Source organism: Sus scrofa, chromosome 2 (genome assembly GCF_000003025.6).
Source record: "Sus scrofa isolate TJ Tabasco breed Duroc chromosome 2, Sscrofa11.1, whole genome shotgun sequence".
Taxonomy (NCBI): Eukaryota; Metazoa; Chordata; class Mammalia; order Artiodactyla; family Suidae; genus Sus; species Sus scrofa.
The window spans coordinates 6,593,888-6,618,592 of record NC_010444.4 but is presented as its reverse complement, the minus strand read 5'-3'; the positions used below and the strand labels follow the sequence as shown (position 1 = coordinate 6,618,592).

Below are 24,705 nucleotides of genomic sequence, written 5' to 3'. Positions count from 1 at the left end.
GCGGGCCCGCCCCGCCCCTCCGGGCCGGCCCCGCCCCCGGCATAGCCCCGCCCCCAGGCGGAGCCGGCGCCCGGAGCGGTAGCGGGAGAGCAGGCAGCGGGACCCCAGCGCGGGAGGAGGCGGCCGGGCGGGAGCCCCAGAGGTACCGGCGGGAGCGGGGGTGCGGAGGCACGGTGGTCGGGCCAGACAGGGAAGGAAGTGGCCTGGTGTGGACCCAGGTGGAGGGTGGGTGGGGGTCCTCTCCTCGTTCGCTGTTGCACCCTCCCAATCTCCCGCTGGGCTCCAGTCCCAAGTCAGCAAGTCCAGTCCCCTGCCTCTGACCAGCGCCCCACCCCCACCCTCTTGCCCGATGGCCCCGGCCCCCACCGGCGTGCGTGCGGGTGAGTGGATGCGAAGGTTCCCGACTCCCTCTCAGCGGCGCTGGCGACTGCCCTGCTGCCTGCCGACTGTGTGCCGGGTTCCCCCTATCCTGGGGCTCCCCTTCTGCCTGGGCGGCCTCCTACCCAGCCTTTGCACATTGCCCCCCAACCGCGGGCCTGGCCTGGGAGGAAACATCTGTCGCGGCCCCTGGCAGCACAAGTGGGGTCATGACCTCCAGATGTGCTGGGAAGCGTCCAGCGCCTCCTCCTGGGGCAGCCAGGCCTTCCGGATCTGTGGGAGCCGGCCGGCCCCCTCCTCCCAGTGACACAGGCCGCGAGGAATGTCCCGGCCTCAATGGACCCTGTGTGAAGCTGCCGGGTGGGGGGCAGAGCCCAAGAACACCCCCTAAGGCAGGGCCAGAGCCTGGCACTGTGCCAGAACAAGAGGCAGCCCACAGGCCATGCCCGCACAGCTACACAGAGCTCAGCCCACCCGGAGTGGGGCCCTGCCCAGACCCCCCTCGCACATGTCCTCTCTCGCCCCTATCACACACACTTCACCCACACCACAGTCCAGGCCCAGGAGCTGGGCACTTGGAGCCAGGGCCTGCCTCTGCCACCTCACACTAACACATGGCCAGCTGCGCTCGATTCACCTTCCTTTCAGTCTCCCAGCAGTGCTGGGGGGCAGCAGGAATGGTTAACCCCGTTTTAGAGATGAGAGAACAGAACTTTAGGGTTAGCGTCAGGACCTTGTCCAGGAGAAACCAAGGGAGGAGACACTCAGCTTCGGAGGCTTTGTCCCTGCTTGGTTCTGGAGCTTTAGCCGAGGGATGCCTGGGGCCTCTGCCTCCGCCCCCTCCTAGCCCAGCCCCACACAGTCACTGGGTGATGCACAAAGACCCGCCAGCAGGTGCCTGCACCCCTAGTGGGTTACCCACACATCTCCTGCCCCAGCGCCATCCTGGGTTCACCTGGGGGTGGCTTTCCCTCACGTTCTCACACCGCCCTTTGCACCTACCACTGGGCTTGACACATTTCCGCACTTCACAGGTCCCTGGGGCCTTGGGTGTCTCATTCTTACATCCTGTGAGACCTTGAGCCTTGGCCCAACCCCCCACCTGCCCCCCACCCACACATACAGGGATAGGAGTGGGGAGGTACAGCCCTGTTTAGGCCCTGGAAATTGACAGACCCAGGTTCAAATTCTGGCTCTGATGTGAAAGCGTTTCAGGCAAGAGCATCATCCCCTTATCTGGACCTCAGCTGGACCATCATGTGGGGTTCAGACTTCCCTGTCGGCCTCAGTGAGGCCAGGGAGACAGACATCCCCATGAGTCCCAGTTCCAGCGAAGGGGCCTGGTCAGGGTGACTCCATCCCCTGGCCGCCGGCACGGCCACAGTAGCCTGCAGGAGGATGAGCCCTGAAGGCCTGACCTTCAGGTTAGGGTGACTTGGGTCCCATGACTGAGCTACGGTGACCCCAGAACCTTCCTCAGGATGTGGGGCCGGACAGGGGGCTGCGCCCAGAGTTGGGGCCACTTCCTGTGCCGAAGGAAGTCCTCTTGCCATTCCTGCTGCCCTGCCAGTGTCCCCTAGGAACCCCTGTGTCCTTGAGGTATTGAGGCCCTGGGAGCCAGGGCACTGAAACCCAGCCTCTGGGTGCTCAGCGCCTCTGGGATCCTGGAGGAAGTGGGAGGAGCAGGGAGGAAGGTCTCTGGGGACAGGACGTCCTCCCTTTGTCAAGCGGGCAGGACCCAGACACCAGCGGCCCCATGGGTTTCCCGTCCCAGCAGAGACAGATCATCTGTCCGGTTGGGCCAGGTCTTGGTGGCGACCCTCGCTCAGGGCTCAGACCAAAGCCAAGGTGTGTGAGTGGGAGCAGGGGAACCCTGGCAACCCCGGGGCCACTCAGGCTCCGGGACCCTCAGGGCCAAGGCCCTGACAGCCCGGCCCCCGGCCCTGCCCGGGCGCTAAGCTGGAGGAGGGGGCTGGAAACCTCAGCCCCAGGCAGACGAGGAAGTGGCCAGGAAAGCGGAAGCGGCTTTGATGGTCCCGGAGGAGGCCGGAAGCCAGAGCGTGTACTGGAGGACGGGGCTGGGGGCCCGGGTTCCTGTTTTCGCCCCAGGCCCCTCTGAGCAGCCCCCTCCTCTCTCAGGGCAGGAACCGGCCTGCCGGCTGGGCACCAACCCCCCCGTGCCTGCCAATGCGGCCCGGCACCCGGAGAGCCAGGTCCCAGGCACGCCCATGTGGGCCGGCGGAGGTGGCGTGGGGAGCCCTCGGCGGGGCCTGGCGCCCGCGCCCACCGACGACCTCTTCGCCCGCAAGCTGCGCCAGCCCTCGCGGCCCCCGCTGACGCCGCTAACCTTCGAGCCCAGGCCGGCCCGGGGCCCGCTCCTGCGCAGCGGCAGCGATGCAGGCGAGGCCCGGCCCCCGACGCCCGCCAGCCCCCGCGCCCGCGCCCACAGCCACGAGGAGGCCAGCCGCCCCGCCGTGCCCCCCGCCCGGTGCTTCAGCGACCCGCTGGCACTGCTGGGGCTGCCGGCCGAAGAGCCGGAGCCCACCTTCCCACCAGCGCCCGAGCCCCACTGGTTCGCCCACTATGATGTGCAGAGCCTGCTCTTTGACTGGGCCCCGAGGCCACGAGGGCAGGGGGGCCACGCAGAGGCCGGCTCCGGGACCCCGGCCTCGGCTCAGGACCAGACTGCCGGCTCGGACCTGCTGCTTGACGCGCCCGGCTTTGTGAGTGAGCTCGGGGGTGAGGGCGAGCTGGGCCTGGGGGGACCGGTGTCGCCACCCGTGCCCCCCGCGCTGCCCAACGCGGCCGTGTCCGTCCTGGAGGAGCCACAGAGCCGGACCTCGGCCTACAGCCTGGAGCATGCAGACCTGGGTGCCGGCTACTACCGCAAGTACTTCTACGGCAAAGGTGAGGAGGGGAGGCCCGTGGGGAGCGGCGGGGGTCCCTGCCGCCTGCAGGGAGCCATCCTTTCCCTGGCCAGCCCCTGGCCACGTGAAGGGTCAAGCTCTGTCTCCGGCCGAGGCCGCCCAGTTTTAACCACGTCCCTGAGGCCAAGCCCAGCCTCCACCCACCGCCAGGATCATGCGCCTCTGCCTCCATCGGGTTCATCCTCATACTCCAGCTGAAAAGCCAGCTCTCCTGGGGGCCCCGTCCAGCCCAGGAGGGTCAAGGCTAGGGGGCTGAGAGCTGGGCAGGCCGGGTGCAGGCCAGGATCGATTGTCTATGGACAGTTCTGTGAAGAGCGAACCTCTGCAGCCGGGAACCGTGTTGTCATCAGTGCCCAGAAGGGAGGGAGACATCCTAGAGGATACGGGCTTGGGGACCGAGGCCACGCAGGATCTAGGCTTTGGGGCGGGCAGGCATGGCCCCTGGGGCTGGGGGAGGATACACGGCGGGGGCTGCCGTCTGACGAGGTAGCCGTCTGACGAGGTAGAGTGAGGAGGGGATGGGACATGGGACCTAGTCTAGGATCTGAACCAGTGTTGAGATGGGACCTGGGGCAGGACCTAGTGATGGGCGAGGACCCGTCATCTGCCGCCCGCTCCCCCAGAACACCAGAACTTCTTCGGGCTGGACGAGGCGCTGGGCCCGGTGGCAGTGAGCCTGCGGCGGGAGGAGAAGGAGAGCAGCGGAGGGGGCACTCTGCACAGCTACCGCATCATCGTGCGCACCACGCAGGTGGGCCGGGGTCTTGGGAACCAGACCCTGGGTTGCCTCAACAGCCTGCGTGTATCCTGAGCACCCCTCCATCCCCGCCTTAGCTCCGGACCCTCCGAGGCACCATCTCAGAGGACGCGCTACCACCAGGGCCCCCGAGAGGCCTGTCCCCAAGGAAGCTTCTAGAGCACGTGGCACCTCGGCTGAGCCTGACCTGCCTGCGCCTGGGCTCAGCTTCCCCAAAGGTGCCCCGTACGCTGCTCACACTGGATGAGCAAGTGGTAAGTGGCCAGGGCACCCCTACCCTTCAGCTAGACCTGGTCTGAACCCAGCCTGCCCAGCCCTCAGCCACCTCACCTTGACCCTCCCGGGCTGGATGGGGGGACCCCAGGAGAGCTGGCTTTTCAAAAGGAGGGCATCAGAGGTCATCTAAAGCCTTGCCTCAAAGTAAGGTCCATAGACCAGCAGCATCCTCGTCATCTGGGAGCTTGTTAGAAATGCAGATTCTTGGGCTCCACCCAGACTTAGTGCATCAGAGGCTGCACTTTAAGAAAATCCCGAGGTATTTTCTATGTACGTTTCAGTAGAGGAGCTCTGGTCTGACTGCTGCCTGCTCTTCCTGCAAGTCCCTCTCATTCCCTGTCAGTTTGCCCTGCAAGGTCCTTCTTGGTCTCCTCCCAGTTTGGGGGCCTCACTCCTTCCTGAGGCTTCCCATTCCCCTGTGGGGCCACTCAGGCCATTGGAAGTCCTTCCCACCCTGTGCTGAAAGCTGCCCATTGGCCCTGATTCTCACCTGTCCATCACTCCACAAACATTTCTCACACCTTCCTGGTGCCAGGCCCCAGACTGGATTCTGGAGACTTGTCTAGACCAGGTGCTGTCCTTGAGTAGCTCTCCCGGCCGGAGAGGAGAAAGAGACCCACAGAGAATCATGGGTAACGATGGAGCAGGATAACAGTGAAAGCAGAGTGTTGAGGGCTCCGTGGGGCCCCAAGGTAGTGCTGACAGCCCTTCCTTGGCCAGGGGTTTAGCATCATGGAGGATATGCAAGAGCTCAAACCAGAAAGAGCAGTCATTTTTCTGGACAGGAGGAACAACTCGTGTGAAGCTTAGAGACTAAAAGCCCTCACACTGGGGTCCTGTAGGCAGATTAGAGGGGCTGGAGTAGGGTTGGGGGGAAGGGTGGGAGACTTGCCTTTGGCCCTGAGGGCACTGCGGAGCCATGGAAGAGCTCAGAGGTGGAGTAGCCCTCTGGCTGCAGTGTGGGGGGAGCAGACTGGAGGGCAGGCCCAAGCCGGACCTGGCAGTGACGACGGCAGGAGTGAAGAGGAGGTGACAGTCCAGGGGTAGAGCCGGTAGCCTTGATCAGTGACTGGAAAGGTGGGGGTGCTCCCCAGCTTCTTGGCCCCTGGAAGTGCTCTTCTTTAGGAGCCAGGGACCCTGGAGAGGGGGCAGGATGGGAGAGTCACAGCGAGGTGGTGAGGGGCCAGGACACTGGGCTGGCTGGAGCTCGGGAGAAGCATCTGGGCCGGAGGCAGGAATGGGGTTGCCAGTCCATAGAGATGGCTGCTGCAGCCACTCAAGGCAAAGCACTTGGGTGGAGAAGAGGCCCAGGCACGAGACCGTGAGGTCCCTGGGATCTCAGGCAAAGTGAAGTTCCAGTTGTTCCAAGTGCCATCCATGGTGAGAGGGTACCAGGATGAGGCTGTGACCATGGAGTTAAGAGGCGCTGGGGTGGAAGTGGGGCTGTAGGTATTAGGAAGGAAGAAACTAAAGTGGGGACTGTGGTGTAGACATGCTTTTTTTTTTTTTTTCCTGTCTTTTTGCCTTTGCATAGGGAGGTTCCCAGGCTAGGGGTCCAATCGGAGCTGCAGCTGCTGGTCTACGCCAGAGCCGCAGCAACGCGGGATCCGAGCCGCGTCTGCGACCTACACCACAGCTCATGGCAACGCCGGATCCTTAACCCACTGAGCAAGGCCAGGGATCGAACCTGCAAACTCATGGTTCCTTGTCGGATTCATTAACCACTGAGCCACGACGGGAACTCCTAGACATGCTTAGTATGAAGAAGGGAGGCCAGAACTGGAGGGGCCCAGGGCCTGTCTGCATGGTTGGGGGGCACCCCGAGCTGTGCACAATCAGCCCCAGAGGCAAAGGGGCTGAAGGAGCTGGGGAGAGAGGAGCAGAGAGTGAGCAGAGCCTGTGCTGGGCTCCAGGCCTCCGGAGCCCAGGGTCGGGGCGGGGTGCCTGGGATTTGAGGAGAGGACAGACTGGCCTTGAGATGAGGGTGATGACAGGGGTGGAACGTACTCTGTGCAGGGTCCTTTCCATGAATCCTGTCCTCTGTGGTCACAAAAGACCGGCCCCTCCCAATTCCTTCTCACCTTGACCTCTTCTACCCTCCTGAGCCGAGCCCTGGGAGCAGACGGAACCCACCTGAGAGGCGAGAACAGCGGCGGTGGCTGAGAGAGGGCAGTGCCCAGGGCCACACAGGCCAGCGTCCCATCCATTTCCCCAGGGCCGGGGTGTGGAGGGGGTTGCAGGCTGGGGAGACTGAGGCCCGTGCCTTCTGCTCGTACCCTCCCCTGCAGCTCAGCTTCCAGCGCAAGGTGGGCGTGCTGTACTGCCGGGCGGGCCAGGGCTCGGAGGAGGAGATGTACAACAACCAGGAGGCAGGACCCGCCTTCATGCAGTTCCTCACGCTGCTGGGCGACGTGGTGCGGCTTAAAGGCTTTGAGAGCTACCGGGCCCAGCTGGACACCAAAAGTGAGGCCGGGGGCCGTAGGCGGGGGCCGGGGACTGGGGCAGACCCATGTTGAGGGGCAGGCTGCCTTGCAGAGGACCAGCTGCCCACTCACTCTTCTGTCCTGTATTGTCCTGGGGCTGAGGGTCAGGTGGTGGGTCAGGGGCTGCAAAGGCCGAGCCAGGGCTGGGAGGAGGGGCTGGGACTGTCCGCCAAGGCCCCGGCACCCTATTGCCTCAGCTGGGCCGAGGAGGTTTCTGGGCACCACCTCCTCCATCAAACACGCATATTCCACCAGCCCAGCCTCCTGGGGTGCGCCCCTACCTCCCTGGCGGGAAGGGCCCCAGGGCCCTTGGGAGGTGTTTTTATCCAGCACCTCCTGCCTGCCTTCCACTCTCCCCTGCTCCACACATGCTGGTACCTGGGCCAACATCTGTCCTCTCCTGGGACACCCACCTCTGCCTCCCTCTTAGTAGGCCATTTCTCAGTTCTGTCGTCATTCTATCTCAGCATCCTCCCCACCCCCACATCACCAGCCTAGGCTGGGCGCTGGATCCTGGGCAGGGGAGAGGGCAGGGGAAGAGGAGCAGCCAAAGCCGAGACCCTTGGGCCTCATGACCTGAACAGTAGCTGGTGGCATGAAGGGGTCATCCACCCGCTGGCTGGGGGTCAGAGGCTCCAGACGGCAGGCAGAGGTGGCAGGTTCGAGCCACCCAGATTCCCCTCACTCCCTCTCTGTGTCCCTAATTCCCTGGCCACAGCGGATTCCACGGGCACCCACTCGCTCTACACCACGTACCAGGACCACGAGATCATGTTCCACGTGTCCACGATGCTGCCTTACACCCCCAATAACCAGCAGCAGGTGTGAGGGGACAGGAATGGCCATGGGCTCCTGGGGAACATGGGGGGGTGGCTGTGTGGGCCGCAGTATTTGAGCCTTGGCCTGAACTCTGCTCACCCCCAACCACTGGCTGGGGCAGGTGGGGGGAGCACCGGTGACTAGGCTCCGCCTGGCCTGATGAGGAGGGACTGGGGGGCAGGCAGGTCCCGCTCACATGCCCGACCATCTAACTCCTAGCTCCTGCGGAAGCGCCACATCGGCAACGACATCGTGACCATCGTGTTCCAGGAACCGGGCAGCAAGCCCTTCTGCCCCACCACCATTCGCTCGCACTTCCAGCACGTGTTCCTAGTGGTGCGCGCCCACGCACCCTGCACTCCGCACACCTCCTACAGGTAGGCGCCCCGAGGGTCCCAGTTCTGCCCCAGGGCTCGTCTTCCTGGACCCTCCCTGTTTCCCCTAATTATTGCTTCCCTCCCGGTAGGGTGGCGGTGAGCCGCACCCAGGACACCCCGGCCTTTGGGCCCGCTCTGCCCCCCGGCGGAGGTCCCTTCCCGGCCAACGCCGACTTCCGGGCCCTCCTGCTGGCCAAGGCGCTCAATGGCGAGCAGGCCGCGGGCCACGCACGCCAGTTCCACGCCATGGCCACGCGCACGCGCCAGCAGTACCTGCAGGACCTGGCTACCAACGAAGTGACCACCACGTCGCTGGACTCCGCTTCGCGCTTCGGCCTGCCCTCCCTGGGCGGGAGGCGGCGGGCGCCCCCCCGCGGCCCGGGCGCCGAGCTGCAGGCGGCGGGCGCGCTGGTGTGGGGCGTGCGCGCAGCGCCTGGGGCGCGGGGCGCGGCCGGAGCCGAGGTGGGCGGCCTCGATGGCTCCGAGGTGCCCTGCCTGTTGGGCATCTCGGCCGAGACGCTGGTGCTGGTGGCGCCGCGCGACGGTCGCGTAGTCTTCAACTGTGCCTGTCGTGACGTGCTGGCCTGGACCTTCTCCGAGCAGCAGCTCGACCTGTACCACGGCCGCGGGGAGGCGATCACGTTGCGGCTCGACGGGCCCCCGGGTCAAGCCGTAGGCGAGGTGGTGGCGCGCCTGCAGGTGAGGCTCGGGGGCAAGGTGGTGGGGGCGGGGGGCAAGGTTCCTGCGCGAGGCGGGGATGGAGCCTGCCCTGGAACTCCTGTTCCCGCCGCCACTCCTGCGAAAGGGACAGTTGGGGTGGCGGGAGAACACCCAGCCAGGAGGCCCAACAGAGCTGGAACTGGGAGTCCCCAGGGCCCTCTCTGAGGGGCGGGTTGCTAATGGGGCCGTGGAAGGGTCTGTGTAACCCCGCACGGTCCCCGGGGCTGGCGCTCCGCCCGCTGACGCTGGCGCTCACGCCCCGCCCCAGCTGGTGAGCCGAGGCTGCGAGACCCGCGAGCTGGCGCTGCCCCGCGACGGCCAAGGCCGCCTGGGCTTCGAGGTGGACGCCGAGGGCTTCGTCACGCACGTGGAGCGCTTCACGTTCGCGGAGACCACAGGGCTGCGGCCGGGGGCGCGCCTACTGCGTGTTTGCGGCCAGACGCTGCCCAGTCTCGGCCCGGAGGCCGCGGCCCAGCTGCTGCGCTCGGCGCCCAAGGTCTGCGTCACCGTCCTGCCCCCCGACGAGAGCGGCCGGCCCCGCAGGTCAGGCAGGGCCCTGAGACGCAGGGAGGTGGGCGGACCGGGCAGCTGGCCACCACGTAGCCTATGCCTCCTGGGTCACCATTTGCAACAGGAATCTCGCATGGAGGCCTTTCCTTATGGAGGGAATCCCACATCCTTTAATCTCTGAACTGCACATTCCTCAGAGGTAGAATGAAACCGCTTGAGCTGGGTCTCTACTGCTCAAAAGATCAGATAGCAGGCCCCCTGTTTTTCCTACAGACGCGCTCACACACAGCATTGGTTTCTTACTGTATTAAACCGGAGATATGCAGACTTTTTCCATAAAGAGCCAGAGAGTAAATATATCAAGTTTTCTGGGCCATCTGGTCTCTGCTTGCAGCTGCTCGACTCTGTCCTGGTAGCATGAAAGCGTCCTTAGATGATACGTAAATGATGAGTGTGGCCATGTGCCACTAAAGCTGTATTTATGGACCCTAAAGTTTGAATACGATTTTCACATGTTGTGAAATACTCTTTTAATTTCTTTCAACTATTTAAGAAAGTAAGAACCGTTCTTAGCTTTCAGTAGTACAAAAAAAGGCAGGCACATCTGCTAATAAAGAAAAAAAGGCAATGGCTAGATTTGTCCCCAGGCAGTACTTTTTGGAGCTCTAGGCCAAGTGTTTTGCCCACGTTATCTAAATCCTCATAACAAGCTGGGAGATCCGTGCTGTCATCCCCATTTCACAGATGGAGAAATGGACACTCAGAGTGGTTTGCACAGGATACAGAGGGGCAGCGCTGTGATTTGAACTGAGGTCTGGAAGAATGGCCAGTAGCCAGGCAAACATTTTTCACTCTTGGAGAGTTTGGAGAGCTCTCCTTCTGGCCGCGAGCCTCAGGCACCGCTGGGAGTGGGGCTGGGGATGCTGGACGCTGGGGCGGGGTGTTCCTGCCTGACGCTGCCCCCTCCGCCCCCCCTAGGAGCTTTTCGGAGCTGTACGCGCTGTCTCTGCAGGAGCCCAGCCGGCGGGGGGCTGCCGAGCCTGTGCAGGAGGAGGCCCCAGCCGTGGCCCTGCTGCCTACCACGCAGCAGCTGCTGCAAGTGTGTCTGAATGATGGCAGTGGTCCTCCAGGGCCCGCAGACCTGGCCGAGGAGAGGACCGAGTTCCTGCACAGCCAGAACCCGCCATCGCCCTGCAGGTGCCTCTCTCTCTCAGCCTTCCCTCTCCTCCGGCTTGCGAGGCTGGACAGGAAGGACTCTCAGGGGCCACGGGGGCAGCTTCCAGTGCTGAGCCGCCCCTCCTCTCCCCAGCTCCCTGTCAGATGAGGCCCCCGTCCTGCCCAACACCACCCCGGACCTCCTCCTTGCCACGACGGCCAAGCCGGCAGCACCCAGTGCTGGCAGGGAGACACCCCCCACCCAGGTGAGCAGAAACGAGGCTCCGAGCCCAACAAGAAGGAGGGAGCACAGTGGTGATGGGGGCGTCACTGCGTCTATATCCGCCTCTGCCCCCCAGGACCGGCCGGGCAGCCCCGGTGGCTGTGAGGACAGGGACAGCCCAGTCCCAGAGCTGAGGGCCTCCTTCCTGCCACGGACCTTGTCTCTGAGGAACTCTATCAGCAAAAGTGAGTCTGGAGCAGGGCGCGGGGTCCAGGAGCCGGGCCAGAGGGGGCCTGGCCTGGGCTTCCCTGGCTGATCCCGCCCCGGTGCCCACAGTCATGTCGGAGGCGGGCAGCGAGACCCTGGAAGACGAGTGGCAGTCCATCTCCGAGATCGCCTCCACTTGCAACACCATCCTGGAGTCGCTGTCCCGGGAGGGTGAGGCCTCCAGGCTGCCGTGGGGAGGAGCCAGGGTGGGGCTCTCCCCCTTGACCTCCCTGCCCAGATGGTCCCTCTGTCCCCACAGGACAGCCCATCCCAGAGAGCGGAGATGCCAAGGGAACGCCCAAGTCTGATGCCGAGTAAGCCTCCTGCCCCGCCCTCCCCTGTCCCCATGCCCACGTGCCCCTGCGTGTTAGAGTGAAGCACAGTCCCCGGTCTCTGCCCTCACCTAAGTCAGACGACGGGGGTTGGGCCCGTCCCACGCAGGTGGACGTGGAACCAGCCCTGGTGCCCCCCTTGCCCCGGTCCTGCTGAGTCCTGGCTCCCATGCCCTCAGGTCAGAACCCGGGAGCCTGTCCGAGAAGGTCTCTCACCTGGAGTCCCTGCTCCGGAAGCTGCAGGAAGACCTGCAGAAGGTGACACGGCGGCTGGGGGTCGGCAGGGAATCACGGGGCCACCCCAGGAGAGGGGCCGGGGCCCGGCCACCCTGACCCCTGCCTCCCCCACCGCACCCCACCCCAGGAGAAGGCAGACAGGGCAGCCCTGGAGGAGGAGGTGCGGAGCCTGCGGCACAACAACCGGCGGCTCCAGGCCGAATCAGAGAGCGCAGCCGCCCGCCTGCTCCTGGCCTCCAAGCAGCTGGGCTCCCCCACCACCGACCTGGCCTGAGCTGTCGGGTCCAGCCTCGGCCCGGCTATGGATCTGCCCCAACCGCCCAGGTCCCTCAGGGCACCCGGGTCACAGCGGCCCTGGGCCCTCCTCAGGAACTCTCCTGCGCAAGGCGCATCTTAGCACTGCCCCCACCCCCCACCCATTATTTGGGGGTGAAGTCGCCCCAGCCCCATCCCTGTTTGTAAATATTCTGTGGAGAAAAAGACTTCAGGGAATAAAGAAGCCACTGTTATTTGTGTCTACACAGATGTTCGTGATGTGACCGGGGAAGGGGGGTTGCCCCCACAGGCCCCGGGGACACTGGCTCAGGGTTGGGCTGGCACAAACAGAGGGTGCTCTGAGGCTAGGCCCCCCCCTTGTCATCTCTCCCACAGTCGTTTATTTGGTCTGTAGGGAAGCAGGTGGCCACCCCCTGTACCTATGGTGCTTAATCCTGGGAGCCAAGCCCTTGCCCTAGAACTAAGCCAGGGGGGCTGAGATCAGAGGCAGAGGGTGGACTTGCAGGGCTGTGGAGGGAAGGCGCTCAGGGGTCAAGGGGAGCCTGACCACGCCCCCTCATAAAGGCCCTGCCCCCCAGTCCAGGCCCCCCTCTCCTCTCAGTAGACACTGAACCCCTAAGCCTGGTGCTCCCTCAGTCACTTGGCCAGATCTTTGCAGGGCCCAATTCCAGAGGTAGTAGCTTCTCTGCCTTAGTTGTCTGGGCGGGGCTTCCATGTCTCAGAGGAAATCAGCCCTTGACCCACTTCTCTCCTCACACCAGCCGGTGTGACCCCTTGTTCCTCAGGCGGGGCGCTTTCCCACGAGTAGCATCAGCAGGTCCAAACTTGGGTGTTGTCTAAACTCTTTGTTTTCTGGATCTGAGGCCCAGGCAGGGTACTGATCTACCCAGCATCACATGCCTTGTCCACCCCTGCTGAGACCCAGGCCCTGGGGTGCTTTAATTTAGGCTTTGGCAGGACGGGCTAAACACTGAGAAACAGCTTTGGAGGATCAGACTTCATGGACTGCTCTCTCCCGTGCTGAGCTTTGAAGGCTGAGTAGGAGGCCACCAGATAGAGAAGTCAAAGGTATCTTGGGTAGGACCAGCCCAGGGGCCTATTGGACTGGAGGCGGCCTATGCAGGGACCCAGCGTCAAAGAGGCTGGAGCTGAATCAGAAAGGGCTATGAACCGTGTACCGGGGCTCCTGGACTAGCCATTCCCTACATCATGTCCCAGCTCTCACCTGATGCGCCATAGTGAGCAGCCGTCATAGGGCAGGGTGGAAGGCTCTAGTTACTCTCTGGGTGTGAGTCTGCAGAAAACTGGGGTCTGGTCATGAGTCTGATAGAAGTACGGGGTGGGGGGCGGGTGATGAGATTTGGTGTCTGAGCCCTTTAGCTACAGGCAAGGCCAGGCCAGGGAGGAGGCTATAGCAGCAGCCCCAGTGGGACGAGGTGGTGGCTTACACTAGGTGATGGCGGTGGAGATGGGGAGAACTCGGCACATTTGCTGGGACGTGGTGAGGAGGTGGACTCAAGTTGCTAAGGGAGAAGATGCAGGGTGGCCAGGTTTCTGGTGGGAGCCTGTGGACGATGGTAAGGCCATCGCTGAGACGGGGAGGAGGAGGGGCAGGCTGGGGTCATTTGGAACCTGGTGCGTTTGAGAGGCCTAAGGGACCTCACTGTGAGATGTCCAGCCGGCTGGCGTGCAGGAGAGAGCAGTCTGGGTTGGAGACAAGGAGTTAGGACTGGTGAGCCCTTAGCATGATGAGGGCACTCAGGGAGTGTGGGAAGGACCATGAGAGGGCTTCCGGGGGTCACTTGGGGACACTGGGAAAGCCAAGAGGAGCGAGGCGCAGCCTGTGTTGGGGGACCTGGGCTCACTCATTCCCCTCTGGGCTTCAGGCTGGCCACACCGCGGGCAGCTCCCGTCAGTTACCTCTGGTTAGGCGCCTTCTCACCCAGCGGCTCCCTCCTCTCGCTGGCCCGGGGCCCGCCCACAGCAGCGCCGCGACTCCCTCAAGCTCCACCTCCCCAAGCACCCCGGGCGAACTGGGCAAGTTCGCAGGGGGTCCTGACCTGGACCCCACGCTCGGATTCGGCCCCTCGCGCGGAAGTACGGCCTGGCTAGTCCCTGAGTGGCCCACCTGCTTCAGGCCCCGCCCATGACCCCGCCTCCCCCGACCCCGCCTCCCCCTAAGTGGCTGTCGGGCAAGGACCATTCGCTGTTTTCCGGTTCCCCAATATTTCGCTGCCAGCCGGCATCTTCCTTTCGTAGACACGGACCATCGTCTGCATCCTGGGCCCACCGTGTCCCCAGGGGACTCACTGGCTTTTGCAGCACGTCCCACTGATAACCTGGTTGCTCCTGCCTTCATCCTCCCGCAACCCTGCGACGCCACCGGCCTCAAGATGGGTTTTCCCGAGGCGCATTACCTGGCCCCCTTGTCGTAGACTACTCTGTGCGCATGCGCCCTCGATAAGGCAGGACCTAGCTGGCCAGGGCCTCGCGCTGACCCTGCTTTACTGCGCGTGCGTTAGGCCAAGCCGGAAGTACATCCAGCTCCAGCCCTTGGGGCCGTTGCTTGGTTTTTGCTTAGGATTCCCCGGTGTACCAGTTGGGAGTCGACTTCAGATTTGAGATTTCTTCCGCCCTCCCAAACTCTACCTGGCACCTCCCCTTCCCCAACAGATGGACACTCTCCCTGGGCTACTTAAGAAATGAAATCCAAACATTATAGCCCAGGGTTTTTTTTTTTTTTGGCTTTTTGCCTTTTCTAGGGCCGCACCCACAGCATATGGAGGTTCCCAGGACAGGGCTCCAATCAGAGCTTTAGCCGCCGGCCTCCGCCAGAGCCATAGCACCGCGGGATCCCAGCCGCGTCTGCAACCCACACCACAGCTCAAGGCAACGCCAGATCCCCAACCCCCTGGGCAAGGCCAGGGATTGAACCCGCAACCTCATGGTTCCTAGTCGGATTCATTAACCACTGAGCCACGACGGGAACTCCTAGCCCAGGGTTCTTATCTTTAACAGACTGGCCCCACTGAACCTTTCCAACATCGTCTTTGCCTATTCACCTACAAATGTCGGCTAGCCCCTCTGCGAAATTCACCCTCCTCTGTTGACCTAGACCTGAAGCTAGTGTGGCCTCTGTGAAGCCCCTCCTGAAAATGCTCCATCCCCACAACTTCTGGGCCCCACTCGGCTCTCACTAGGCTGGGATTTCCCCCACCCCACCCTGCAGCTGCCTTTCATCCGCTGGCTGGTAGTAGCTAGGGGTTTCCACTGGTGTCCTCAGACTGCAGACTCCCAAATGACAGTGTAAATATTCATCTAACTCTTGTGACCAATGTCCAGCCTGACACGACCAGTAGAGTGTGCTGAAAGAAGGCAAATCTCTGGCCAGCTTGACAAATTTATTAGTTTGGAGTAGAAAAAGCAAAAGTCCAAAAGCTTTGATTCTTCAATAAAAACCAAGCCTCTTGACTAGAGAGCAGCCAGACTGCTCTCTCCCTAACTCCAAACAGCCTGCCCTACTACTAAGGCACTTGAGAAAAGGGGGGCAGAGAAGTCTCAGAAATGCCCTAAATCCTGGAGAGGGCCAGTGCTGCCCACCAAGTCCCTTCAGCCACAGCCCAGCAAGGAGAGAGCTGGCAGAGACCTCTGCAGGGTAGGAAGGCCAGCCCCTCAAAAGCTGGTGGTTAGGCATGAAGAATCCCAGCACCACACAAGGGCTGGTAACAGGGGCATTGTTTTGGTTCAAGGTATAAATGAACCAATGATTTGAAGAAGACACTTGGTAATAAGGCTTTGTGGCCTTTGAGGCCACAGCTCCAGCCTGTCCCTCTCTAGGAGAGTACTAGAAGCTGGAGGGTGGGGTTGGCCGCCCCCAGAATTCCCTGTAAAGAATGGAGCTGAACATCAGGATAGGGGAAGGAAGAGTCTGCGTTCCTCCTAGCTCTGCCCTTTCCAGAGAAGTTAATGCTTCTGCTTAAGCACCTCCAAAAAGAGAGAGAGATAGATACTGCCAATAAAAGAATAAATGCAACCCCGCCCCCCCCGAAGACATCACCCAAAGATGCTGAGGGCAGCTGGAGCACACACCCCCAGAATCCGTAAGTGCTGGCTCTGGGAGGGCTTCAATCCCCTGCAACCCAGTGCTCTGGGCAGAGCAGGTGTCAGCCCTTTAGGAGCTGATCTGACTCAGAAGGGCTGAGAAGTCCATGTCCGCAATGGAGGAGAAGTCTTCGTCCCCCGAGAGGAGACCGTTGGTGAGCCCAGAGGCCCCCAGGGGAGTGGGAGCTGGGTCAGGGGGTCTCTGGGACCCTGTCACCAAGCGAGTTATAGCCTCAGGGTACTCCATCAGCATGGGCTCAGCTGTGTGGGGGGGCATGGATACACCCTGGTTCAGCAGCTGCTGAAACTCAGAGTTGTCGACGGATGCCAGGTCCGTGAACACGGTCGGGTCAGTGTTATTGCCGAGCAGGGCCCCCAGGTCCTCATCAGTATCAAACTGCAGCTGCAGCAGGGCCTCTGTCAGTGTCCCTTCCCCAGCCTGGTTGGTTTTAGGGGCAGGCGGGGCCACAGCCTGAGCAAGGCCGGGGGCTAGGACGGGGACAGGGGCTGGGGCCTGGGCCAGAGCTGATGCCATGGCTGGGGCTGGGGCCGGGGCTGGGGCCTGGACCAGGACTGGGGCAGGGGCTGGGGCCAAGGCTGAGGTCTGGCCTGGGATCTGCCCAGAAGCAAAGGCCATGGGCGTGAACTCGTCAAAGTTGATGGTGCTGAGAGATGGCGTAAAGGGATAGGGCTGGGGAGCTGGAGGAGAGAAACAGAGAGGGACGGGTCAGACAAGGCCTCGGAGGCCCACCCCACCCTTTGGACCCCAGCCGCTATCGAGAGTGACCCTATGGTGTCACAGCAGGCACTCTAGCTCTCTCATCTCACTCTGGCCTGCAGGGTCCCATTCCAGCGTGGCCTCCCTGGAGGCCTCCCTGTCTACTCCAGCCCACAGAGCTGCTACAGCCTTTTAGGGGACGGGACATTTTCAGAGTCAGCTGGAAAAACCTCATCTTACACAGAAAGACCAAGCCCTCTGTGGGCCTGGGCCCAAGGAGCAGGTGGTGAGCTGCGCGTCCTCACCCCTCTTTGTACCCCACTCTTGCACATGCGGTTTGCTGTTTTGCTACCTCAGAGGTGATTTTTTTTTTTTTTTTTTTTGGTCTTTTTAAGGGCCGCACTTGTGGCATATGGAGGTTCCCAGGCTGGTGTGTGCTGCCGGCCTACACCACAGCCACAGCAGTGCCAGATCCTTAACCCACTGAGCAGGGCCAGGGATCGAACCCATATCCTTGTGGATACTAGTCGGGTTCATGACCACTGAGCCACAGTGGGAACTCCCCAGAGATGATTTTTTTATGGCCCCACCTCTTTGGGGAGCTGAGGGCAGAGATGGTACATTTTGAAACTTCTGTATCTCAAAGTGTCCCCCACGGGGTTTAACTGACGTAGTGGTTCTCGGACTTCAGTGTGTGTGGGCACCTCCAGGAAGTCACCGGTTCCTGGCCACACTTCCAAGGCCTCCAATTCTGTAAGGGCCCAGGAATCTGCATCTTCCCCGCTCCCCAGGTGGCTTTCACAGAGGCAACTAGGCCTCACACCCTGAGAAACAGGAGCCCAACAGAGGGCAGGCTTCAGACACCTGCTGGTGAGGATGACAGCTTGCCTCCCTCCCAGAAGGTGTCTAAACCACGGGCAAAACCGATTTGGGCCTATAGTTCCGGCGGAACGATCTTAAGGAAACCCTTACCTGGCTTGGGGACGGAAGCTGAGCTGCGGGAAGGCACAGCAATGCGCCGGGTTGCAGGCCGGGGGTCGGTGGGTCCTGCTGGGCAAAGGCTGGGTCAATTCTTGTTGCCCAGGGTCACCCCTCCTCCCGCTGCCTTCTCATCCTCCCAGGGCCCCTCCTACCATTGAAAGGACTCTTCTTCATGATGCTCTTAAAGGTCTCATAGGTCCTTTTGCGTTTCTCCTCAATCCGGTGCCGGTCATCTGGGAAGAGAATGGAGAAACGTGGGCCTTGCTCTTCCCAGCTGGACCCCCCCAGAGCTCACGAAGAGCCTCGGGAGGAAAGGTGTTGAGAAGAGCTTTCCTGAGACTCTTTCGCCAAACCTTCTCAGGCTGGGAGAAAACCTGCGTGACTCTGAGACCCTCGACAAGAATACAAACACCACAGCTTTCTGAGAAGCCCTCCTGTGGCTGAATCTGCCCCTGCAGCCTGTCCCCAGCTTCTCCTCTCACCTGTGTTGCTTATGTCCTGGCTCCTCTCCTGCCTGATCCACTCTGGGGCAGCTGAGCACCACAGGCTTGCCTAAGACTTCAACAGAGACTCTTAATCTTTTTTTCTTTCTTTCTTTCTTTCTTTTTTTTTTTTTTTTTGGTCTTTTTAGGGCTGCACCTGCAGCATATGGAGATGCCTAGGCTAGCGGTCGAGTTGGAGCTACCGCTGCCGGCCTACGCTGCAGCCACAGCAACAAGGATCCGAGCTGCATATGCGACCTACACCACAACTCATGACAACACCAGATCCTTAACCCACTGAGTGAGGCCAGGGATTGAACCCGCAACCTCATGGTTCCTTGTTGGATTCGTTTCCGCTGCGCCACAACGGGAGCTCTAAGACTCTTAATCTTCTCTCTCGTGGTCTCATCGTTCAGTCTGGAGCTTTCAGAACTTTCTAACCATCGTAACACTTGGATAACCCCAAACGGTCCAAAGTGCCAACCACACCTTCTCAGACACCTGGTTCTAGTTCTTTCCCCTTCTGTGTCTTTCCTACCTGTCTGCCTTGTCACCAAACCTTGGACTCGTCCTCAGCATCTTCCTCTCTCTCACTTTCGACCATTCACTCCCTAGACACATAATAGCCAAGTGCCTCCTGTGGGCCAGGCTCCACTCCAGCCACTGGGGATATGGCCCTGAGAACAAACAAGGTTCCTGCTCCCAAAAGGTGACATCCTAATGACAGAGGGGCAGGGGCGCAACCATATATAAGTGAGGAAAGCTCTGAGGAAGAGGCACAGGGGGATGTGACAGCACCAGAAGGTTGAGACATGTAGCTTAGAGGGGTGCAGGGAAGAACTGGGACGAGCCCACCATTTTTAGACCAGGTGACAGCTAGGATGCAGGGCCTGATGGGGGACCGAGCCTGGTGTGTGTTGGCCACAAAGACCCTGTGGGGCTGGGGTCCCTGAGGCCAATGGCAGTAAGTGAGATTATGTCGCTTCGCCGTTCCCTCTGCAAGGTTCACACGACATCGCCTCTCCCCAGACCCTGGCAACCAGATGCCTCCTCTCCCCGCGTCTCCCCCTCGGATCCTTGCACAAGGCTGCCAGAGTGGGCTGCTCATGTCACTTCTCAGCTTAGAAATTTTCGGTGGCTCCCCACCGCCTCAGGATGTGACCCTGGAGAAAGGCCTCCAGGCAACATTCAATGCCCCCCTGCCTGGGCCTGCTCAGTGACTGACATCCACTCCCACCCCAAAGCTGTAGCTGTCCCCAAACGCACCGGGCACCCTCCAACACCCCTGCCCTTCCAGAAACCGCTCCACCTGTCTAGAGAACGTGCTTCTGGGTGTTTCTCCAACTTAGATGCCACCTCCTCCGTGCAGCCAGCGCCAGCTCCCATGCCATTCTGCACGCACCTCCCTCCGTTTCCCGCGTCACTCTGTGACTTAAGGATCTGTTTTGCATCTTCGTCTCATGACACAGATTTGCGTCCACTGAGCCACAGTGGGAACTCGCTGGCCATTCCTGTTTTGGTCAGGTGTCCGAAAGCCTCGACCAAACCATGGCTGTGTGGCAGTGATGAGACAGGAGGATCACAGCACCCTGGTGCCAGAAGGCCTGGGTTCAAGGGAGGTCTGGGTCCGAGACTCACTAGCTATGTGACCTCAGGCAAGTTAAAAGCTATCAAAAGGTTCATGAGGACAACAGCAGGTAATTCACTGACATGCCTGCAACAGGGCCAAAGCGCTTAGCAAGAGCTCCACGTTTTATGAGCAAGGACACTCGTAAAATCTGAGTGTCGTCATTAAATGAGGCAAGAAAGAGAATTTGATCACAGTGTAAACCCCCACCCGACTGGAGCTTCTGACCCTCAACCACAGCCCTGGCCTCACTGCCGCTGGCTGGAGCCCAACAGGCCTGCTGCCACCTTCCCCTGGGTACCTGTGTCTGGCAAGTACTGGAATTCCATGGGCTCGCTGAGCTCCCGATCCGAAGGCCGCCGCAGCTGCATGGAGACGCGCACGGGGGCCTGCAGGCTGGGGTCCGCGTAGGGAGGCGTCCGGAACACGATGGCCACTTGTCGGTGCACGTCGGCTTGTGAAAAGGAGCCTCGGGCCTCCCAGCCCGGGCCCGTGAAATACACCTCGATGTCCTCTGATGGAGAGGGGGCGGCGGAGTGGGTGGCCATGCTCAATTCACCCAGCCCGCCACCCCCGATGCTGCTGAGGCCTTTCTCCGGAGACACGTCACCCTGCTGCCCCCGAGGTGTCAGGGGAGCGCTTAAATCAGTTCCCTGCCACCTCGCCACGTGTGCTCAGCCTCACCCCTCACCTCCTGCTCCAGAGTACAGCCCTGCTTCCTGGTGTGTGTACCTTTCTGCACCTTGTCGCACAGCAGGAAGATCTCATCGCCCCCAAGGCAGCTCCCCGAGTTCCGATTCACCCGGCAGATCTTGAGCTCTGCAGTGTTGGGGGCACCTGAGGGTGTGGGAATAAGGAAGGAAGCCCTGAACCACCAGAGGTCTCCTGGGCTGACCTGCAAGACTCCTGCCCAGCCCACAGTCAAGGTTGTCCAGCGCCTACTGACAGCACCTCTGCAGCCAAGGTTTGACTGTTCCCACTGGCTCCTCGCCCTAATCAACTCAGCGACTCTTTTTTTTTTTTTTTTTTTGCCCGCAGCTGCAGCATGTAGAAGTTCCCGAGCCAGGGACTGAACTTGCAGTGCAGCATTACGCTTACGCACTAGGTCACCGGGGAACTCCTCAGCAACCCTACATACCAGCACCTACTCTGGGCCCAGCCCTGTTCCAGGCATGAAGCACCTAATGAGGCACAAAGCCTGAACATCTCTGCCCTCATGCGGCTTAGAGTCCAAAGAAAACCAACAAGCTCACAACCCCTCTTTCTCCACCCGACCCGAGCAGACTTCAAGGCCTGTTCATACCCACTGTGGCAATGAACCTTTCCCTTTCTTTTTGGCTTCTTAGGGCTACACCCACGGCATATGGAGGTTCCCAGGCTAGGGGCTGAACTGGAGCTACAGCTGCCAGCCTACATCACGGCCACAGCAGCACAGGATCCAAGCCACACCTGCAACCTACACCACAGTTCACAGCAATGCCGGATCCTTAACCCACTGAGTGAGGCCAGGGATTGAACCCGCAACCTCATGGTTCCTAGTCGGATTCGTTTCCACTGCGCCACGACGGGAACTCCAATGAACCTTTCCCTCTTGACCCCTGGTTCATCCTGGTTTCCCAGCCTTGGGGTCCAGAGCCCTTTTATTTCCACGCATCCTGCTGGCTACTTAATTAAAGACTGCAGTCGATCACTGTCGGCCCAATTCGTCTGTGAACTTCCTGTGAGCCTCCATCACTGCACGGCTCCTCTCTAGCATTATCTCGTTCCCAGGAGCACACTTCCGGAGTCAATAGTGCAGGCTGGGCACACCACCCTCTCATCACATGTTGGAAATGCCTGTCTCCCAGCTGACTCCCTGCCAGCCTGGAAGCTGTCCCTTGAGGGCGGCTCTGGGTCCTGTCGCCTCGTCTCCCCAGCCAGCGCAGGGCACAGAGCACCAAGAGGACACACACCCTGCGCGACTGAAGCCAGAGCAACTCTGGCAGACCCCGCCCACCAACCCCCTTCCTCCTCGCAGGCCCACCCGTCTGCCCTTCCTGCAGCTCCCCAGCCACTCACGGTTGTCAAAGATGGGGTGAGAGAGGACAGGCGGCAGGCGGAGGGGCCTGCCTGCTGGGTCCCGCACTGTCACCTGGAAGCAGAGCCGCACAGCATTCAGGTCGTAGTCCCCGCGCTGCTCTTCTATGGGAACTGTCAGAACAACAGAGGGTCAGGAGAGCTGGGGTGGGGGGGACAGCCAGGGAGGGAGGGGCACGGGGGCGGACAGGGAGCTCTGGGCTGGGAGGGATGTTTCAGGGCCTGCGAAGCAGCAGGAGGTCTAGAGGAGGAATAGAAGGTTCTACATCCATCGCTGACTCCACCTGGGACCTGGAACGTCATGTCCCCTGTGTCCCCTCTCTGGGTCACGTCTCCCCAGTAGTAAAATGGGAGTGTGTGCTGAAAGGGCAGCAAAATTCCACCTGTGCTGTGAGTCTTGGCCAGGGAGGGAGAGTAACCTCGGCAGGGTGACAAAGAGCGGAGGTGCTCCAGGCAGGCCGGGGCCTTTGCTCCCACAGCCCTCTCACCTTGGAAGGGGTTGTTGTTGGTCTGGATGCGCTGATTGATGGCCTGTTCCAGGTCCCGCTTCTTTACACACTGGATCCCCAGGTTCTGGAAGCTGAGGTCCCCGAGGAATCAGTCCCACTGTCTCCAGCAGAGCCTGGGCCCTCCAGCCCTGCCGGGTCTACCCCTTCTCCCCCACCCACTCAGCAGGCCAGCACGCCGTGCTGGACCCCCCTGAATGGCTGCCCACAGTGCCACCCACTCCTCACTCTGGCTGACAAAGCCCTGGGCCCTGCCGCCGGGTCCACTGTCCCTGCTGGCTCCCTACCCTCTGTCCCAGGACCTCTTTTCCCTTCTCCAAACACACAAAACTCCTTCCCACTTCAAAGCCTCTGACACCCATTCACTCTGCCGGGAGCGCGCCATTCTTTCCATGCCTCTCTGCCTTCTCACATTCAGCTCTAACCTGAGAGGCCTTTCTGACTCCCCATCTAAAGTAGTGACACCAGCTCCTCCGCCTCCCGGGCTATTCCTCCAACCCACTGCTTTATTTTCATCACTACTGATGACTTGCTAACGGATCTTGTTTAATTATTTGTATGTTTATTTACAGCCTGCCTCTGTCAACTAGTACGTAAGCTCCAGGGAGACTGTCGGTTCAGTGGTTTTCTTTCTCGCTACAAGTGACGTGACTGAGGGGCTTGCCCTTCCAGCCACAGGCGTTAGGGCTTCGGGGGTGATTAGAGACCTATCACTTTTCCATGGGGCTCCTATCTGCTAGAGGGAGGAGAGACACAGGCAATTTCAAGACAGAGGAATCTGCCTGCAGAGCTGGGGACAGAGCAAAGGGTGCCCTCTGTCTAGAAAGAACACTGTAACAGCTACACAGCTGCTGGCCCTCCTGGCCTCCCACCTCCCCACCACCCCCTGGTGCCCAAGGGGAGCTCACCTGTGGATGCAGCGGTCTGGGCAGAGCTCAGCCTCATAGAAGCCATCCCGGCAGTCTTTCCCCACGAGCTCATGGGGGTGAGGCCGGTGAGGGGGGTCCTTGGTGACCAGGGAGATGCGCACTGTCCCTGGCCCCGTGTAGCCATTGATCTGTCCAAAGTACAGAGAGCACCCTGGAGGCGCAGGAATTCCAGCCCCAATTCCCCCCCCCCGGAGGGGGGGGGCAGGCTGCGCGGGGGCCTGAAAGCAAGCCTGCTGGGGTTTCACCCCTACTGACACTGCGCCCCTCACTCGGGAGCTGGGCTGACCTTGATGGTGGGGTGGGTCTTGGTGGTATCCGTGCTCCTCTCGCCCGGGATACTGCCGGCTGAGCGGCCCTCGCACTTGTAGCGGAAGCGCATGCCCCGCTGCTTGGGCTGCTCGATGATCTCCACATAGGGGCCCGAGGCCGGGGCCGGCTCTGCGGGGGAGATGCGGGCCAGCCCCCATCAGGCGGCTGACCCCATCGCCCTCACCCTGGGGAGCTCCTCCCGAACCACGGAAAAAGGATGGTCCAACTTACCCGAGGGGAAGATGAGGGGGAAGAGGTCTGAAAGGGGAGGGATACAAGGGTCAGCACATGCCCGCTTCCCGTCCTCACCAGGGAGGGCCTGCATCCCCGGCAAGGAGATGAAGCCAGGCTCCCTCCCGGGGACACTGGGTCAGGGCCAGCTGCCTGGAACCTGCAGTACAGCTAAGGGGCAGGGGTGAAGGAGCCAGAAACACTTGTTTTCTAAGAGAAAACCCGGTAGGACGGCCTCCACCACCAGGGGAAACTGAGCCAGGACCCCTCTCTACTTTCCTAAATTAAACTAAGGGAGGGCACTCCCCACCCCAACCCGGGAGGAAACTGAGTCAGATACATTCTCCCCTAACAAGGAAACTAAGTCGGAACTGCCCCCGGGGCCCCGGGGGAGACCGAGTCACAGCTCCCCCCAACTCCCGCCACCCCCAGGGGAAACTGAGTCAGACCCCCCCCCCCACTCCGGCCCCGCCCCGCTCCACCATCCGGCCGGCCGCTCCCTGCGCAGCGACCATCGGCGCAGGAAGGAGCGGAAGGCAGCGCGGAGGCTCCCGCCGCGGTCCCGGCGGCCCCAGCGCCGCCACCGCGCGGGGTCAGAGGGCGTCCTCACCGTCCATGGCCGGGGTCCCGGGGGCGGGGCCGGGGTCGCAGCTGGGCCCGCGGCGCGCGCTACAGTCGAGCCATTCGCCAGAGGCGGAAATGCGCCGCGCGCGCCCGCCGCCGCGTCACTGCCGGGAATCCGGCCGCGCCTGCGCGCTGCGTCGCCGCCGCCGCCGCCGCCGCCGCCCCGCGCGGTGGGTTAGGGACAAGAGCGCGCCACTCGAGGGCCTAGGGGGTGGCGCGCGCCGCCGCTGCCGGGCCCTGCGAGCAAGTACGCGCCGCGCTGGGCCCCGAGACGCCGCGCGCCTGGACGCCGCTCCCGGGACTGGCTGGGCAGCACGGATCGCTCGCGAGTCTGGGCCCCGCCTGGAGGGCGGGCCGGGCGATTACTCACAATGTTTTTAGGGG

At 61.7% G+C, this 24,705-nt stretch overlaps 2 protein-coding genes across 4 annotated transcripts; one reads left to right on the top strand and one right to left on the bottom strand.

Moving 5' to 3' along the window:
• Positions 37-11,980, top strand: SIPA1 (signal-induced proliferation-associated 1). Of its 3 annotated transcripts, none has more exons than XM_021082850.1 (16): positions 37-142; positions 2,518-3,285; positions 3,929-4,056; positions 4,140-4,316; positions 6,627-6,801; positions 7,540-7,643; positions 7,860-8,017; positions 8,107-8,716; positions 9,006-9,280; positions 10,226-10,444; positions 10,557-10,668; positions 10,762-10,870; positions 10,962-11,063; positions 11,152-11,206; positions 11,404-11,482; positions 11,589-11,980. In XM_021082850.1, the coding sequence occupies exons 2-16, from the start codon at positions 2,607-2,609 to the stop codon at positions 11,733-11,735; spliced, it is 3,129 nt and encodes a 1,042-aa protein (XP_020938509.1). In that variant the 5' UTR covers positions 37-142; positions 2,518-2,606; the 3' UTR covers positions 11,736-11,980. The 3 variants fall into 3 exon arrangements, with proteins under 3 accessions (XP_020938509.1, XP_005660816.2, XP_020938507.1); XM_005660759.3 differs by having other exon boundaries at positions 11,131-11,206; XM_021082848.1 differs by lacking the exon at positions 37-142 and adding an exon at positions 164-2,226 and having other exon boundaries at positions 11,131-11,206.
• RELA (RELA proto-oncogene, NF-kB subunit) lies at positions 15,909-23,724 on the bottom strand (the record flags this gene model as incomplete). Its single annotated transcript, NM_001114281.1, is given in 10 exon segments — positions 15,909-16,537; positions 17,529-17,603; positions 17,690-17,770; positions 19,948-20,160; positions 20,379-20,483; positions 21,705-21,836; positions 22,211-22,302; positions 23,137-23,285; positions 23,444-23,595; positions 23,698-23,724. Coding segments are annotated over 10 exon segments (1,655 nt in total), but the record flags the coding sequence as incomplete, so codon positions are not given.